General features: G+C 34.0%; 1 protein-coding gene across 1 annotated transcript in view; it reads left to right on the top strand.

Annotated features, from left to right (window-relative positions):
* CHR24 (chromatin remodeling 24) overlaps positions 1-18,125 on the top strand; it is a 30,643-nt gene that overhangs the window by 7,510 nt on the left and 5,008 nt on the right. The window contains exons 6-15 of the mRNA XM_088221907.1: positions 1,765-1,890; positions 2,343-2,450; positions 2,568-2,623; positions 2,701-2,791; positions 14,933-15,067; positions 15,155-15,232; positions 15,930-16,148; positions 16,253-16,324; positions 17,428-17,508; positions 17,611-17,729. Coding sequence (XP_088078033.1) covers positions 1,765-1,890; positions 2,343-2,450; positions 2,568-2,623; positions 2,701-2,791; positions 14,933-15,067; positions 15,155-15,232; positions 15,930-16,148; positions 16,253-16,324; positions 17,428-17,508; positions 17,611-17,729 — 1,085 coding nt within the window. The remainder of the gene's footprint in view (positions 1-1,764; positions 1,891-2,342; positions 2,451-2,567; positions 2,624-2,700; positions 2,792-14,932; positions 15,068-15,154; positions 15,233-15,929; positions 16,149-16,252; positions 16,325-17,427; positions 17,509-17,610; positions 17,730-18,125) is intronic.

The raw sequence follows: 18,125 nt of genomic DNA, 5'->3' as shown, positions 1-18,125 counted from the left end.
ATATCTTTACGCTTGGAAGCAACTCTTTGGAAAAATAAATCAGATTTTTCAAGTTCTTGACCCAATTCAATTCGTGAAAGAGAACTTTGAAAAAAATTTGCAATCCAAATTCTACTCTTGAAGATAATCTTGTAATAAATTACTCACAAATTAATTAGTTTTGCTCGTAAGAACCCTGATTCAAATAAGAATCAGAGCAAGAGAAAAATCTCTTTTAAAAAACCTTGCATTAAGCAAATTTATATATAAACTTGTCTGTTTTTACAAAAGAGAATACTACTTATTTATAGATGGAACAACTCTACAAAATAAGTTTCAAGACTTCTAAAAGTCACAACTATTTATATTATTAAGTAAATATTTCTATTTACGAAGAAAAACCAAAAATCTAGATACAATAAATAAAAACCATTAGGTCCAATGTATCTAAGTAAGAATTCATTCTGAAACTCGTGAGTTAATTTTCTATCTGATAAAATCTGAATTTCGATTGGGTTTTTTCTTGAAAGTTGTAGGCCCAAATGTTTAGACTCTTGAATCACTTAGTTATGATCCATCCAAGCAAACTGGTTCAACTTCATATTGGGCTGGTGTAACTTCTACTTGTGTTAATGTGACCAACTTTTGATTTATGTTATTCAGCTCAATCCCGGTACATGCTTCCTTGTTGCATTCTTGAATCTTGTCAATATCATTCCACAAGTCTTGAATCATCCCGTTTAGTGCATCATTGAATTTTTTTAACCTCGCTCTTGTAATTGTACCATTAGGTAGTTGAATTGGATCAATGTTCTTCTATCCTGCCTTATTTGCATCAGCCTTCTTTAGAATAGCATGTTGTGTCTCCTTAGGCAGAAGTAGAGAGAAATCCAACAACAAGAATATTCAGTAACAAAGTGGTCCAACAAGGATTCTGGTGATGGAGGCCACATAAAAAGGTGATGAGAAGTATAGGTTGACTCTAGCATGCGGTTATACGTAGCAGAAGCAGGTCTGCTCTTATTATTTATTAAAGAAAGAAAAAACTGACACAGTTTTCAAACCTCTACTTTTCCCTACCTCAACCTTTTCTTGTTGTTGGTTTGTTGCCATGCTTAAGTGTCCATTCTCTGATAAAACTGGTCCAATCAGTGAACTTCTTGTTGTCGTCTCCTTCCAAGTAAGAGGTAGGGAAAAATAGATGTTTGTGTATTGGTTTTTCCTTTCTTTAATAAAAAACAAGAGTATTAACGATAATGAATGCCAGAAGAGGAAAAAAAAGTCCAAAACTCTGATTTCATGTGGAAGTTTAGAAAGAAATTGAATTGATTATATATTAAGAAGGAACATATGCATGTTATATGTTGTTGTTATAGATGATTACAAAAAGGAAAAATAAGAAACCAATTATAGCAAATCAAACTAAATCAAATCCCTAGGTCATTGGCATTTTCTAACGGGTACATCATATTTCTGAAAAGGTACTGGTCGTTAATGGTTGAGGAATTTTCCAAAAAATGATACTGGATTCAGAAAGTCTGTATCTTTTATGGGCTTTTATTGTTTGTCACATGAAGATTCCTTTTTGAACTGGCTTTTTTGTTGTGGGGTTTAAAAGAAAAAAAGGGTGGTTAAAAACGGATTTCCTTTTCTTTATGGTATTTTGGTGTGCATCTATTTTGTTCTATCTCTTAATTATATTGGTTTAGAATAAACGATATTTTGTGCAGTTTATCCATGTGATCAAACTGAGGTTCATGTATATTACTATTTATTGTCTTGTAGAATAAAGGTGTTCTTGTGACAACTTATGATATCGTGCGGAATAATTGTCAATCTTTGCGGGGGATGAATTACTTCAACGATGATGGTGAGGATAGCATAGCATGGGATTATATGATTCTCGACGAGGTAGTGCTCTAATGCTACTCATAGTTCAGTAGCTTGTATGGCTCTATTTTAATATAGAAATAATTGGTTGCTGGCTGTTATGAGGCCATTGGTATTGCTGGGTTTTTTTAGTGGTTTTCCATATTTTTGATTGCATTATTGCTGTCGACATTTTGTATATCTTGTTTTCAGTATTCTTTGTATATTTTCTTTTATATTTTATCAACTTTTTTATGCTAGCAAAAATTCTGCACTTTGTTTGTCCAAAATGCATTTTTTTCACTTTTTTAACATACAATTTCTTGCTTAGTCCTAAGTTTCCTGTTGAAGAGGACAATGAATTAGGATGGGCCTTTGGTACACTCTTCTTCCATGTAATTCATGAAAATTTCTTTTAATAAAACATGATATTGTTGTGATGTTCTTGTTATAAATACTGATGATTTTCTCCGCTGGTACATCCATACTTCCAGGGTCATCTCATTAAAAATCCTAGTACACAAAGGGCCAAAAGTTTGCTTGACATTCCGTGTGCTCATCGTATAATAATAAGTGGCACACCTATTCAGAATAATCTTAAGGTAAAGTATTTGGAAGTTATAATTTAGATCCTTCAAAACAATAACTATACTTCACTTATGATACTTGAGACATTTGAAGCAATACTTACTTGTCTCGTGTTTTGTTATTTGACATAGGAACTGTGGGCCTTGTTCCACTTTTGTTGCCCTGGTTTACTTGGTGACAAAAACTGGTAACTATCTTCTTTGTGCTGTAATTTTCATTTGTTAAGGTTGGTGTATCATGCATGAAGCATTAAGTTTTTCTCAGGTTTAAGGAACAATATGAATACTACATTCTTCGCGGAAATGACAAAAATGCTTCTGATAGAGAAAAGCGTATTGGTTCAACAGTTGCAAAGGTGATGGTTGTTCTACACACATTTCTTTTTGTTCTGTTGTTTGCAGTTAAAATGCATTATTCCCTGCGTGCACATTCAGATTCCTTTTCACCTATTCTTCACCGTATTCCAGCGACATGGTACATTTAGCTTTTTCATGGACTTGTTTTTTTTTGTACTGTTCATGTTCTTTGGTAACATTTGGCTGCATTTAAGATTAAACAGAACATACTGGGATATAATTGAATAGAACTCAATAACACATAGTGATGTATATTTACGAATTTAGAAAAAACAATTGGGACTCATATCTTTGGCAATATTTTGGATTATTTGGAAAGAAAGAAATAGGACAATGTTCGATAGGAAGGAAGAGGATATTTGATAAGATTAGAGTTAGATGGTTTCGAATCTTAGGTTTTTTTTGAGGTCAAATTTCTGCACTCAATGGAGGATTTTGTGATTTAATAGAGACGATGATTAACTTGTAAATATATTTTGTAAATAGGTTTGCACTCCTTTGGTGCTTATACTAATAGAATTATACACTTTTTATTTTAGAAAAAAATAAACTGGGTATTGAACTTTGTATAGTGAAGGGTTTAGTTGCGGGGTCCGATGGGGTAGAGATTTCTCATATGCATTTTGCAGATGAAACTGTCCTTTTTCTTGTGCCTTAAGATAAAGATATTTTCTTAAATGCATTTTTCCGCTTGCAAATTTTTTTAAAATTATCTTGTTTTGACGATTTACTCATCGAAGGATGTTTTGGCTAGTACTCATGTGGAGGAGAATGTTATTAGGGCTTTTGACAAATTTGATTTCTAAGATGCTTGAGAGCCCAGCAGCTCTTTTCTATTTTGGTAATAGAATTAGTTAAACTCTTGCCTATCTAAGTATCAGTTTATATTTCCTTTCTTTGTTTTATGTTACCGATTGAGAAAATAATGAGAGATTCGCTTGGGCATCGGCATGGATAAAAGGGATCATCTAGTTAATTAGGAGGTCTCTTGCCTTACCAACAACGATGGGTTAGGTCTTAGGAATCTAGTGTCCAAAAACATGCTCTTTTAGCCAAATGTTTAAGATGGTTTCTAAGTGAATCTAGTTGCTTTATGGCACAGGATTGATAGAAGCAAGTCTAGACTGGGCTGCACTAGAATGGTTGGGATGCTAAAGCAGGTTCTTTCATCTCTGACAAAAGCCCTTGGAAAGCTATTAGCTAGGCGTATGCTCTAGTTCATCTTGTTGTGCCAGCTAGGGTGAAGGAAGAGACTTGTTTTTCGTTTTTGGGAAGACTTATGGATGGGAGATTCACCTCCTTCATTAGTTCTCTCTCGTCTTAAGAGATTGTCTACTAGATATTGTTCTTTAATTGCCTCTTTTATCTCTTCACAATAATTATATAACATGGAAATTTCATTTTCCTAAATGCCTCAATTACCAGGAAACTAGTGACACGATGCCTCTCTATGCTGGATTTTCATTCTTTAGAAGTTGGTCACTTGATTCTTCAAGTTCCATACATGTAATCTCTATTTTAACACTTCACTCATTGCAATTAGGTGTATAAGTTGTTTGGGACAAACTGAAAAATCAATCTGAATCGTCAAAATGATTTGGTTTGATTTGCTGTGGTTTTTGAGCCTTAGCTTTTTCGGTTTGCATTGGAAACCAAACCAAAATTTTAACGTGGTTCTAGTTTAGCCTGAAAAACTTTTAAACCAAACCAAACTTAAATTCAAATATTTATACTTACAAAATAATATATAAATAAATAATAAACTATTAAAGAACTAAATATGTCTATTTGATTTGTCCTAAATATTGTAAATCTTTCGGACTCTTAGTCACCATCTCTTTTTATCTCTCAATTCTTTTCTTCTTATTCTTTGCCTCTCCTCTACAAGCTCACACAATCAAAAAATCTCATAACCATCTAGTCTTTCTCCTTGCTGCTAAGAACTTTGAGATGCCCAAGTTCCAGCAGCTTTCCTCCTTTCATTTTTATCTTTTTATCATACCTTAATTTCATTTAGTTTTCTTCATCATTTCCACACCAGTGCCAAGTTACTTTTTCTTTGTAATATTGAGATTGCAAGGAGTCGAGTTAATGATATATTGAACTAGATCTAGAAGCATTAAAGATAATATATCTAACACATTTCACAATCTTCTTCTAGTTCTCTTTATTTTAGAATTTACAATTTTTATCTTCTTTTCCTCTCATTCTATATTGTTCTTCTTTTGTCATATCTTTTTTAACCCATCGTTTAATCTTTTTGTTATGTCTTTGTTAAGAGCTTTGGTTTTATTTTATTATCAGCTTGTTCTTTTCTTGGAATTTATTTTATGGTGCTGATTGGGTTCTCTTTGTTTTTGATAATTTACACTTTGTTGGTGTTATCACATTTGAAATTTCTTTAGTTTTTTTATAAGTTGGTCAATTAGTAAATTTAATGAGTCATTATTAAGAATTTTTGTTAAGAATAATTTGATGTGTATTTTATTGTGAAGCTTTTTGTGATGAGGTGAAAAAGAATTCTTCATCTAATTTTTGCTTACTATTCTCAACATCGAAGGGACTGATTTATACAGAAAAAAAAAAAAATCCAACAACTTTATAACAAACTTGTGGGGTAAGGGAATAATCAGAATTGGTACAGGACACCTCACTAATTCTGTTATTCACCTTTCCATGACAGTACAGAAAAGAACAAATGACAGCTAATTTCCTACATCTTTATACACTCCCTCTCAATCTAGTTTTACATATATGTTAAGTAAACTTAAATTGGATATTATGTTATCAAAATTTCCTTTTGGTAGGGCATTTGTTAAGATGTCGGCAATCTGGTGGCTGGTTGGAATGTACATGAGTGTTATAGTGTCATCTTCCAATTTCTCTTTAATGAAGTGTCGATTGATCTCAACGTGTTTGGTTTTGTCATGATGTACTGGATCTTTGGTCATACTAATTGCTAACTGATTGTCACACCAAACTTTCATAAGTGCATTATCTGAAACATTTAACTCAACAAGTATCATTTTCAACCATATTCCTTCACATATCCCATGGGTAAGAGCCCGAAACTTGCATTCCACACTATTTTGTGATACCACAGATTGTTTCTTACTGCTCCATGTGACCAAGTTTCCCCAAACATATGTGCAGTAACTAGATGTTGATTTTCTGTCGTTTATTGAGCCTGCCCAATCAGCATCAGTGAAGATCTCAATCTCTCTTTTCATTATCTTTTGGAAAAACAGTTCTTGACCTGAAGTCATTTGTAGGTATCTCAGAATTCTATAGACAACTTTCATGTGTTCATCAGTTGGCTGATTTATGGATTGACTTACCACACTGACTGCAAAGCTAATATCTGGTTTCGTATGTGCCAGGTAGATGAGTTTGCCAACTATTCGTTGATACCTTCTTTGTCAACAGTCTTGTCACTGATCTTGGACCCGAGTTTGATAGTGGAGTCCATAGGCGTGTCGGCTAGTTTGTTACAAAGCATCCTTGTCTACTTGAAAAGATGTAAGACATAGGCGTGTCGATTGGTTTGTTACCAAGCATCAGTTGGCTGATTCATGGATTGACTTACCACACTGACTGCAAAGCTAATATCTGGTTTCGTATGTGCTAGGTAGATGAGTTTGCCAACTAGTCGTTGATACCTTCCTTTGTCAACAGTCTTGTCATCGATCTTGGACCCGAGTTTGATTGTGGAGTCCATAGGCGTGTCGGTTGGTTTGTTACCAAGCATCCCTATCTCCTTGAGAAGATGTAAGATATATTTTCGTTGTGATATGGAAATCCCTTTCTTTGATCAAGGTACTTTCATTCCAAGAAAGTACTTGAGTGTCCAAAGGTTTTTTATTTCAAATTCTGTGGCCAAAAATCTCTTGAGTTCCTGAATTCCTTCAATGTGATCCTCTGTTATAATGATATCATCTATATAAACAATTAGGATTGATTTTCTCTCAGAAACACAATTTTTAATAAACATTGTATGATCTGATTGACACTGCCCATATCCTTTTGGTTTCACTACTTTTGTGAATTTGTCAAATCATGTCTTCGAAGATTGTTTTAGACCATAGAGTGTCATTTTTAGTCTGTACACTTTCTGTGATTTATCTTCTAGTTCAAGACCTGGTGGTGGAATGTCCATATACACTTTTTCTTCAAGATCACCATTGAGGAAAACATTTTTCACATTTAATTGATAAAGTGGCCAATCCAGATTCGAGGCAAGAGACAGAAGTAACCGGATTGTATTATATCGATTCAGACTTCCATCTGAATTGTATTTAGTTGTGAAGACCCACTTATACCCCACTTGACGTTTTCCTGGAGGTAACTCTGTTAGTTCACATGTTTTGTTCTTCTCAAGGGCACTAATTTTTCTTGAATGATAGCTTTCCATTCAAGAATTTGGAGAGCTTCATGAACTGTTTTTGGCTCTGGAGAACTGCTGTCCAATCTACTTGTAAAGGCATGATGATATGAAGATAACCTTTTTAATGAAATGTAATCCTGTATAGGATGTTTAGTGCACGCTCGACTCCCTTTTCTCAAGGTTATAGGTAGTTCAGAGTCAGTATTAGTAGTAGGGATAGAAATCTCATTACTTGTTGATTTCTGGACATTTAGAGCCAGGACAGACTCATGACAAAGCTTGGTGGAGTCAGGAACTTTCCCTTCTCGAACTTTGTTCTTCTAATATAGACACGTAACTCTTTATTTGTAGGTACTGTTATTGGGTCAGGGTATTCTAGAGGTGTCTGAATCTGTGGCTAGAGAGGAGGTATGTCTACATCCCACAATTGATATTCTTGAGTAAATTTCTCTCCCTGAATATTAGTATTGGGGTAATATGGTTGGTTCTCAAAAAATGTGACATCCATGGAATTGTAGAATTTGTGGGTGTCCGGAACTAGATATTTGTACCCTTTTTGGTTAGATGAGTATTCGACAAAAATGCATTTGAGGGCCCTTGGGTCAAATTTCCCCCAGAGATGACTATGAACATGTACGTAAGTAGAACAAGCGAAGACTTTGAGTGGTAATGTGTTTATGAGGTGTGATTCAGGGAACAATTATGATAGGGTGATATGAGGTGATTGAAAATTTAAAACTCAGGAGGGCATTCTGTTTATCAAGTATGTGGCTATGAGTACGGCTTCTCCCCAGAGAAATTTGGGAACATGGGTAGTAAACATAAGGGATCGAAGTACCTCAAGAATGTGCCTATTTTTTCTTTTGGCTATTCCATTTTGTTGAAGTGTGTATGCACACAAGAGCTTTGGAGAACAATGCCATGTTTAGTAAGGTAAGTCCCAAGGGTGGTTTCAAAATATTTACGTGCATTGTCAGATTTTAACACCTGAATGGAAATATGAAATTGCGTTTGGATCATGGCGTGAAATTTTTAAAAAATAGGACCAACTTCAGATTTTTCCCTCATAAGAAAGACCCAAGTGATTTTTGTATGATCATCAATAAAGGATATAAACCACCTAATTTTGGTGATGTTAGAAACCTTGGAAGGACCCTATACATCGTTATAAATGAGTGCAAATGGTTTTGATTGTTTATATTGTAGATTAGGAAATGAACTTTGAAAGTATTTAGAAAATTGACAGATTTCACATTGAAATAGAGTAGGATTTTTATTCTTGAACAGTAAAGAAAACAGCTTTTTCAGGTACACAAAGTTTGGATGCCCTAATCTATAATGCCACAACATAATATCATGGTTATTACTTGGATGACTTACAGAGATTACATTGTGAGCTTCCATTAGAAGTATTTGGTTGTAGCAGGTACAGTCCTGATTTTTCCCTAGCATTGCCAATCATCCTCTCTAAGTCCAAATCTTGAAATTCACATAGATTAGAAACAAACTTAGCCACATAGTTCGTATCTTTGCACAACTTACAGATAGTAAGTAACAATCAAGATTAGGAACATAGAGAATAAAATAAAGAGTTAAGTGAGATGATAACATCATAAAACCCATTCTGGCAACTTTAGAAAGAGATCCATCAGCGATTCTGATTGAGTAGTCTTCTTTACACGGACTATATTGATGGAACAATGAGCCATCCCCAGTCATGTGATCAGATGCCCTTGAATCCATAACCTCAATTTGTTTTCTAGCGGAATAAACTGATAAGCGAAAATTGTTACCTTTGTGAGCCACCACAGCCATTGAAGTGGGTAAAGACGAATTTTTCTAGGACAGTAGGTGCTGAAGAACTTCCATCTGTTTAGGGCTGAAGGGGTTATTTTCCACAACATTAGGCGACATCTCCTCTGTAGCAGCATGGTGCCTTTGATAGCTGTTCGAAGATTTTGATTTTGGTGATTTTTTGTCCTCTGGTTTGCCGAAGAGCTTCCAGCATTTCTCGCGAGTGTGACCAAGCTTTCTACAGTGGTCACACCAAGGGCGACTCTTCTTCGTCCGAGAATCATGATTTTTAGTCGTGAGTGCAGAGTCGTCTTCATACAGTCGAGTGAGATGCGCTCCTCCGAGCATAACCTTTCTTCAACTTTCTTCTCTCCTTACCTCTAAAAACGTTTCGCACAAGCTGAGTAGTGGTTTGACACCAAGGACACGTCTCCGAACTTCATCAAGATCCTTGTTTAATCCCATCAGGAATTTAAATACCCACTTATGCTCCGTGATTGTCTTGAAGAGTTTGGCATCGGCTGAGCAATTCCATTGATGTTCTTCGAAGACGTCCAATTGTTGCCAACTACGAGTTAGGAGATTGTAGTACTGAGTTACGCTCAGTTCGCCCTGTTGCAGTTCGTGGAGTATTGATTCAACTTCAAAAATAGCGGACGTTTTTTCCTCGCTAGAGTAAAATTCTTGAGCTGTTTCTCATATCTCTTGTGCAGTCTTATAGAGTAGGAAATTTTCTCCGATTTCAGGTGTCATTGAGTTCACGAGTCAGGGCATGACCATACTGTTCTCAATCTTCCATAAGCGAGCATTCGGGTCATTCGGAGAAGGAGGGGTGAGTTCTCCAGTGAGGTGTCCGTCGTGCCCTTTAGCCCGGATGAATAACAGATAGGATGATGACCACTGTAAGCAGTTGTCTCCATTTAGCTTATGTTCGGTGATAAACAACGTAGATGATTCTCCTAAGCCATGAGTGACTTGTGTTGGAAGGTAAGAACCCGAGGTGACTTCGGGTGGAGAGGATGGAAGCTCATCCATCACCATTTGTGTATGTGGCGTAATCGGGAAGGCTTTCTTTGATTAGTTATGGCTTTGATACCATAAAGCTTTTTGTGATGAGGTGAAAAAGAATTCTTCCTCTAATTTTTGCTTATTATTCTCAGCACCAAAGAGATTAATTTATACAGAAAAAAAAAATTCAACAACTTTATAACAAACTTGTGGGGTAAGGGAATAATCAGAATTGGTACAGGACACCTTACTAATTCTGTTATTCACCTTTCCATGACAGTGCAGAAAAGAATAAATGACAGTTAATTTCCTACATCTTTTTATATATTGAATATCACAAACTTATATATATATATATAAGTTTTCTAATATAAAAAAGGAAATGAACAATTAGTTACAATTAATTATATATGGTGTATTTTATCTTTATATCCTTTAACCTAATTTACTATTTCTGTAACACTCCTCCTCAATAGATATTGTCCATCTCTAGCTTGCCAAATATGAGTTTGAAATGTTAAATAACTCAAGACTTTAATCAACACATCTGACAGTTGAGAATTAGTAGGCATGTATGAGGTACAAATTATGCCACTATCAAGTTTTTCTTTGATAAATGTTTATCAATCTCGTTATGTTTGGTCCTGTAATGCCTATGGCTGACTTGTTATCACAATATAAGTGCATGAGGTCTTCCCACTTGATTCTTGACTTTTAAAATCTTTCTTATTCATTGTAGTTTCAATACCCCTTGTTGAACAATATATGCGCACGAGATGAGTGTTGAACTATTAGTACATCAAGGTTCTAACATGATCATTCTTCTGCTCTCTTCCAGTATTACAATGGAAATTAGCTCATTAAGTACTGACATTTTCTCTTTTCTCAAAATTTGGACTCGTACTTGATCATATTCAAGATTTAATCCTGCTAGCAATTGATAAGCACAGTCTTTTTCTACAAATTTCTTAAGATCGGCTGCATCTTTATAGTTCATGGTAAGGCTGTGATACTCATCTAGTTTTTTAATATATTAGATTATTCAATAACTGAGTTGTTCCATTTTTTGGTGGATCATGTCTTGACAGTCAGTTCATGATTTTGCATAGCATTTTTAATTTTAGAATAAACTTCGTCGATTGCATTTTACACATCTTTTACTGTAGGAAGGAATATCATGGTTTTGCTAATTTTTGGAGTTATAGAGTTTCAAAGTTATGTTATGATCATAAAATCCTCTTTGTCCCAAGCATTGAATGTGGGATCTCCGGGTTTTGGTACTGTTGAAGATCGATGTAGAAATTATAATTTATTTTATTTATTAGTTTGAACTAAAATATGATTTATTTTTAAGTAGATTTAGAACATGTTTATTTTTTAAATATTACATTATTAGTGAGAATTTATCTTTTAAGAGATTTGATTAATATTTATTTTTTAAATTATGGTAAATTATTTTTATAAAATTTAAATTCGATATAAGTTTACATAAAAACATTTTTAAGTTGTTATTTTGGAGTGAGTGAAGTTAATGGAAATTTAAGTTTTTCTCACTTACAAAAATTCCAATAAGTGGTATCAGATCTTTTATTGATCACAGGTCTGTGATAAAAAAAATATAGAGAGAAAACAAGTGAGTTTCAATATCAAATATATGACCTCAAACATCTTTCCTTTGGCTTTACTTCCTATTTTCACTGGGAGCAATTATCAATTGTGGGTTGTGAAAATGCAAACATATCTACAATCATTTAATTTGTGGAATGCGGTTGAAAATGAAGTTGAACTCCTACAATTATCATCTCATCCAACAGCAGCTCAATTAAAGAGTTATAATGAAAAAAATTCAAGAAGTACAAAATAAAAATTTGCTTGTACTCTTCAATTTTTAAAGTGATTTTTACTAACATCATGACTTGTGAAACTCTAAAAGAGTTATGAGATTTGTTTAAAAATGAATATTTAGACAATGATCTAGCTAAGTTAATGCAAGTTTTAAATTTTAAAAGAGAATTTGAGATTCAAATGATGAAGGAATTAGAAGAAATCAATGAGTATGTTAACAAGGTCATGACAATTTTTTAAAAAATTAGATTATTTGGTGATGGATTTTTCGACAGTAGAATTATTGAAAAATTTCTTGTGGCCTTGTCGGAAAACTTTGAGTTAAAGATTTCATCAGTTGAAAATTTTAAGGATCTTTAAAAAATTACATTTGCAGAATTAATTAATGTTTTGTAAGTCGTAGAGTAAAGAAGAGCAATAAGAGATGAAAAAACAATTGATGGAGTGTTAATTGTTAAGATGCCAAACAAGTCTTCATTAACATCAAAAATAAGAAAATTTTTATCATGTGGAGTATTCAAGAAAAACAATCATGATAAAAAAAATTGTTGGCATAGAGATAAATCGGAATGTTTTTGTTGTAAAAAAATTTGAACATATACAAAAACAAATTGCAGGTTGAAGAATAAGTAAATGTTGTTGAAGAAGAAGAATTTTTTAAAAAAAAAATTAGAGAGAAGTGTTCTAAGGGATTTTGATGAGAAGTGCATCAATAATTGAAAAGAAGTGTTTTAAACTATGAAGATTAAATAAAAAATATTGGAAAGAAGTGCTCAAATAAAATAAATTTAGTAATTATAATTTCTACATTAAGTGAGAGTGTTGAAGTTTAATGTAGAAATTATAATTTATTTTATTTATTAGTTTGAATTCAAATAAGATTTATGTTTAAATAGATTTAGAAGATATTTATTTTTTAAATATCATGTTATTAGTGGGAATTTATCTTTTAGAAGATTTGATTAATTTTTATCTTTTAAATTATGTTAAATTATTTTTAAAAAATTTAAATTCGATATAAGTCTATTTAAAGCCTATTTAAAATTGTTAATTTTAGAGTAAGTGAAATCACTGGAAGTTTAAGTTTTCCTCACCTACAAAAATCCCAACAGGTACAGTACCAAGAAGATGGATGAGTTTGCCATTTTCCTTGAGGGTGGTCCAGATTAATTTAGACCAACTTAAATTATCCTTTCCGTTGAAGTAATAGACTGTCTAGATTGGCTGAAATTCACTTATGGTATTCCCCATCTCAAAGTGGGTTCCACTATATTGAGATGTTATCTTTGACATCCTTTGCAAGTTTTTTGGTGGTTATGTTAAACAAAAAATTTGAGGAGAAGTTTTACTCGGACACGTGGCTATATCTGTCTGGCCGAAGGAGCCGGAGCTGCTATGCGGTCAGATTGGATTGGCCAGCGGAAGAGTTGTGCTGTGTGGTTAGACAGATGCGGTTGGGCTGGAACTGGCAGGAGATACGGCAGCTCCCTGACAAATATGTGCAGCTGGGCAGAAAAGAGTTGGCGACTGTGGTGGACCGACAAAACGACTATGGTGAAGAGAGCAGGCTGGTCTTGTGTGTGACTGCCGCTAGGTCTGTGCGGCTTAAGTCTACTCGTTTGCACAACTAAGGGAGACCGCAGCTGGGGCATCTGCAGACGGTGGTGGTTAGGTTGCATGTTTGAATGAGCTGCGGCTAAGAGCAACCACGGCTGGGCTGTGCACGTCTGTGTGAACCGCACGACTGAGAGCGACCGCAGCTGAGGGATGCACAATGGTGGTGGCTAGGTTACGCGCCTCGGTGAACTGTGTGACTAGGAGTGATCGCTGCTGGGCTCTGCGTGTCTGGGAGAACTGGACCCGGCAATGAAGGGCGGTCTTGGTGGAGATAGCCAGCTATGATGTCGGCTTGTGGTAGAGGTGGCCACTTTATGGTGGCCGGCTATGAAGGTTTTCTTATTGTGGTAATAAAAGTCGAATAATATTTGTAAAGAGTTTAATAGTTTTTAAGATATGACTCCATACCATGTTAAGAATGATTTGATGCGCAATTTATTAAATATCACAACCCTATATATATGTTCTTTAAAATAGAAAAGGAAATAAACAATTAATTACATTAGCACTTTTATCTACTTGGGATGCAAAAGACTTTAGCATTTCTTTAACCTAATCTATCATTTCTTTAACAATTTTAGTTATGTTTAATTACTATTTTCATCTACTTGGGATTAGTCTAGCTTCCTCCTCTTTCTTGAAAGTGAAAGCCCCTCCTGTTAAAATTTTTATTTTGAGAATAATGCTTAATAAAACTATACTAATTATTTGCTTCAGGTTTGTAAACTCCATCTTACTTTCTGCTAATAATGTATTTTCGCAACCCGAAGAATAGTAATAGTAATAGTAATAGTAATAATAATAATAATATATTTCTGCATTGTGAGGTGGCCTGGAAGGTCTGGAGAAAGCTTTTTTGCCCTCTGTCATGCATTGGGTCTGCCCACATAATTTGAAGATGGGTAACAATCATCATGTTAACAATTACTCCGCATAATAGGTTCAGATTATGGAGGTGGGCTATGTTTGTTGGTCTTTGGGTTCTATTGTTGGAGAGGAATGCTCGGATTTCCTAGCAGATGTTAATTTTGTGTTCAACTTGTAGAATAGAATTGTGCACTTACCTCTCTGTTGGTTAAAAAAGTACTTTTTTACATAATTTTGACACTGTTTGTTACATAAGAGTCATCCTTTGTACTCCATGGAAGATTTAGGAGAACAAATAGATATCCTGGTTAACACAAATAATTCTGTACATGGGTTAGCACCCTTTTAGTGCTTGTACTTAATGATACTTTATATATTTTTTTATTTCAAAAAAAGGATAACAACAAAGTGGACAAGTGTCCGATTGATTCTTTGTACTTTATATACTTCATATATTTTTCTCGTATTTTTATGATGATATATAGTTCTTGAGTTGCTTACAATTAGAGCAATGCATGAGGAGTCTTGGCAAACTGACAAAGGGTTTTATTTTTGCATCCGAATGCTGTTATGCTTATCAAATTGCAAGAAAGTGATGATCTTGTCTGTTTTTATTATATAAAAGGAACTAAGAGAACGGATTCAACCCTACTTTTTGCGTCGTCTAAAAGCTGAGGTGTTTTGTGAAGATGCTGCAGGGGAAGCTAAACTTTCCAAAAAGAATGAAATCATTGTGTGGCTAAGATTAACAAGTTGTCAGGTTCAAGTTGCTAAAATTATTTTTTAATCTATAATTATAGTTTCATCTGAACAATCTTGTCTCAGGGTTGTTATTCCTCTGGTGCAGCGACACCTATATGAAGCTTTCCTTAACAGTGAGCTCGTTCTTTCTGCATTTGATGGCTCACCACTTGCTGCACTTACGGTACTCTTTTGGTTTTTAATTTTAAAATTTTTGCTCATACAGCACTTTAAGAAATTGAAAATTTCTTCTTCTCTAGAATATATGATGTAAAAACTGTAGGCCTGATAGTATGCAATTACTTTTTAACTAGAAGTTGTCTTTTGTAGAAAAATCTAAAACTGGAGGCTACTATAATGATGAATGATATGTTGGGTCTCTATGGGCTAGAGGAATGACCCGAAGTTTTGTTGTTTCTCTGTCTGATCTATACTGTTTTGGTAATTAGATTCTTTATTTTTATTTCCCCCATTCTTACATCATTTTGTAGGTAAGGTTAAAATCTGCTTATATAAGAACTCTTTAACCAATAGGTTACTGGCTAGAGAGTTTTCCTTTCTTGTTCTTTTATAAACTTTTTTGGTGGCCCATGGCGCTTTTATGAGTTGAATTTGCAACCATAAACTCCCCAAGGAGAGTAGTAAACCATTGAACTACCGATCAGGTGTAATTGAGTTTTTTTTTATTAACTTTAAATGAAAGAAGAAAAAATGGAAATATTCGCCATACTTTTGGGGAAAATAATACTTGCTAGCTGTTTTCAGCTGCAATATCACACCAAAACGATGTAGGACTACTGTATTTTCAAGTTTTGCTTGTTTTTCTCTAGAATAGTTCAGTTTTGATGTGGTAATAAGCAGTTACAAGTTGTTTAAAGCAGATTCTGAAGAAAATATGTGATCACCCACTACTCTTAACAAAAAGAGCAGCTGAAGATTTACTAGATGGGATGGATTCTGTTGACTCAATGCTAAATCCAGAAGAAGTTGGTTTGGCGGAAAAACTGGCAATGCACATAGCTGATGTAACTGGATCAGAAGATTTTCAGGAGAAGCACGATAGCATCTCATGCAAAATATCTTTCATATCATCACTATTGGTAAGGAATCCCTACTCATTTTTGTGCTGGTATACATTAAGAGAGATCATATTCATTATAAGATATTTAATTGACTAGATGTGATGCTACCTGCTGCTTCACAGGATAATTTAATTCCACAAGGACATCACGTTCTTATATTTTCACAAACTCGTAAAATGCTTAATCTCATTCAGGTTTGTTCTAGACCATGATATTTGACTTTTCTAACATTTTTTAGCAGTCTAATGTTTGGCCCATTCCCATCTTCAAAATTTTCATGGCCGAATTTAATATTTAATAACAAAAGCTTCAGAGTGTAAGAGTTACATTTGTATCCAATGAAGCTTCATAATACAGAAGTTCTATTGCATTGAGTGAAGATTGGTATGCAAATGTGATTTTGAAACAACTTATTATTTGATACTTCTTGCCATGCAAATTTAGAACCAAAAAATGGATTGTTTCTTGGATTTGTCTAATATCAGCTGTGATCTCTTTTACATGGAATAACTAGACAGTTTGTTTCAAGGTTCTTGAGTTCATAAAAACTCTATAGATTGAATAGTTCTCTTTAATGAGTAAACAGGATAGGATACAAGTCTTGGAAACACTACCAATATTCATCACAGCTTCTCTGTAAATTGATCTAAGCTAGATCCCTAACTATTGGGTCAGGACCATATTTATCTAAATTCTGTAGTAATTACCTGTTCTCTTCGCATAATATTTTATTTGCCAGTTTTTGGGTAGTTTCCTTTGTGTGCACTATTTTACGTGCCCAAATCTACTTATTCAAGTTGTCATAGTAGAAAAAGGTCAATGTTTTATTTTAGCCTTTAGGAAACATGTATTGGATGTTGAAATTCTACTAAGAACCTTTTCTTTTATTAGTGCTTTGAGAATTCCAATCATCCTGTTAAATCAATTAGTAGATTTCTGAACAAGGAGGACTGGCTTGTATTGTATGAATGTTTTCTTTAGTTGCATTTTTTTTTACTCTGAATTATTTATTCCTTCAGCATAGATTAAATTATGGATGAACTTTGAATATAGGATACTCTAGCATCAAATGGCTCTAAGTTCTTATGCATAGATCCCTATGTTCAAATTCTTAACTAAGAATCTTTTCTTTTGTTTGTGCTTCTAAAATTCAAACTGTCCTGTTAAATTAAACAGTAGATTTCTGAACAAGGACTTGTTTTTGTTGTATGAGTGTTTTCCTTAGTTACTTGTTTTTTTACTCTGAATTATTTATTCCTTCACCCTGGATTAAATTATGGATGAACTTTGAGTATAGGATTCTCTAGCATCAAATGGCTACAAGTTCTTGCGCATTGATGGTACCACAAATGCCAGAGACAGAGTGAAGATTGTAAATGTAAGTATTGTATGGAATTGAACTGGGAAAAGATCTGTGACAGCTGTTAACTGACAGTTTTAATTAATTATCACATGGTTTTCTTGTTCCCTTTCTCCTCAGGAATTCCAAGATGGTAATGGGGCTCCTATATTTCTCTTGACATCTCAAGTTGGTGGCCTTGGCCTCACACTCACAAAAGCTGATCGAGTGATTGTGGTAGATCCTGCTTGGAATCCAAGGTGCCTGCCTTTATCTTTCATTTCCTTGGAATAAAAAGATTTCTTTTTTAAATGACATTGAATTATTGTTTCACATGTAGTTTCCATCTTTTCAATTATAATTTTGGGTTTATTTTGGCTTTCTGTTTAACTTCTCTTGAAACAGTTTTCTGTTTAACTTCTCTTTGCAGTAATATTCTTTTACCAGAAAAAAAAAATTAGTGTCCTTTCACATCCGGTTGATAAATTTTTAAAAGTTTTGGAAGGTGGCCATACAGATGATATGGATGAATACCATTTTTCTTTAATTGTTTCTGCCATCGCAAATATCTTTCATAATATAATTTTCATAATATGAACAAAAATATAATATTTCCTCATTTTTATTCAATATTAACATTAGAAGGATATGTGTTG

The sequence above is a fragment of the Carica papaya genome, chromosome 6 (assembly GCF_054855325.1).
Source record: "Carica papaya isolate Zhongbai chromosome 6, ASM5485532v1, whole genome shotgun sequence".
NCBI lineage: Eukaryota > Viridiplantae > Streptophyta > Magnoliopsida > Brassicales > Caricaceae > Carica > Carica papaya.
Note: the sequence above shows the minus strand (reverse complement) of the source record. Positions and strands in the feature narration are given on the sequence as shown.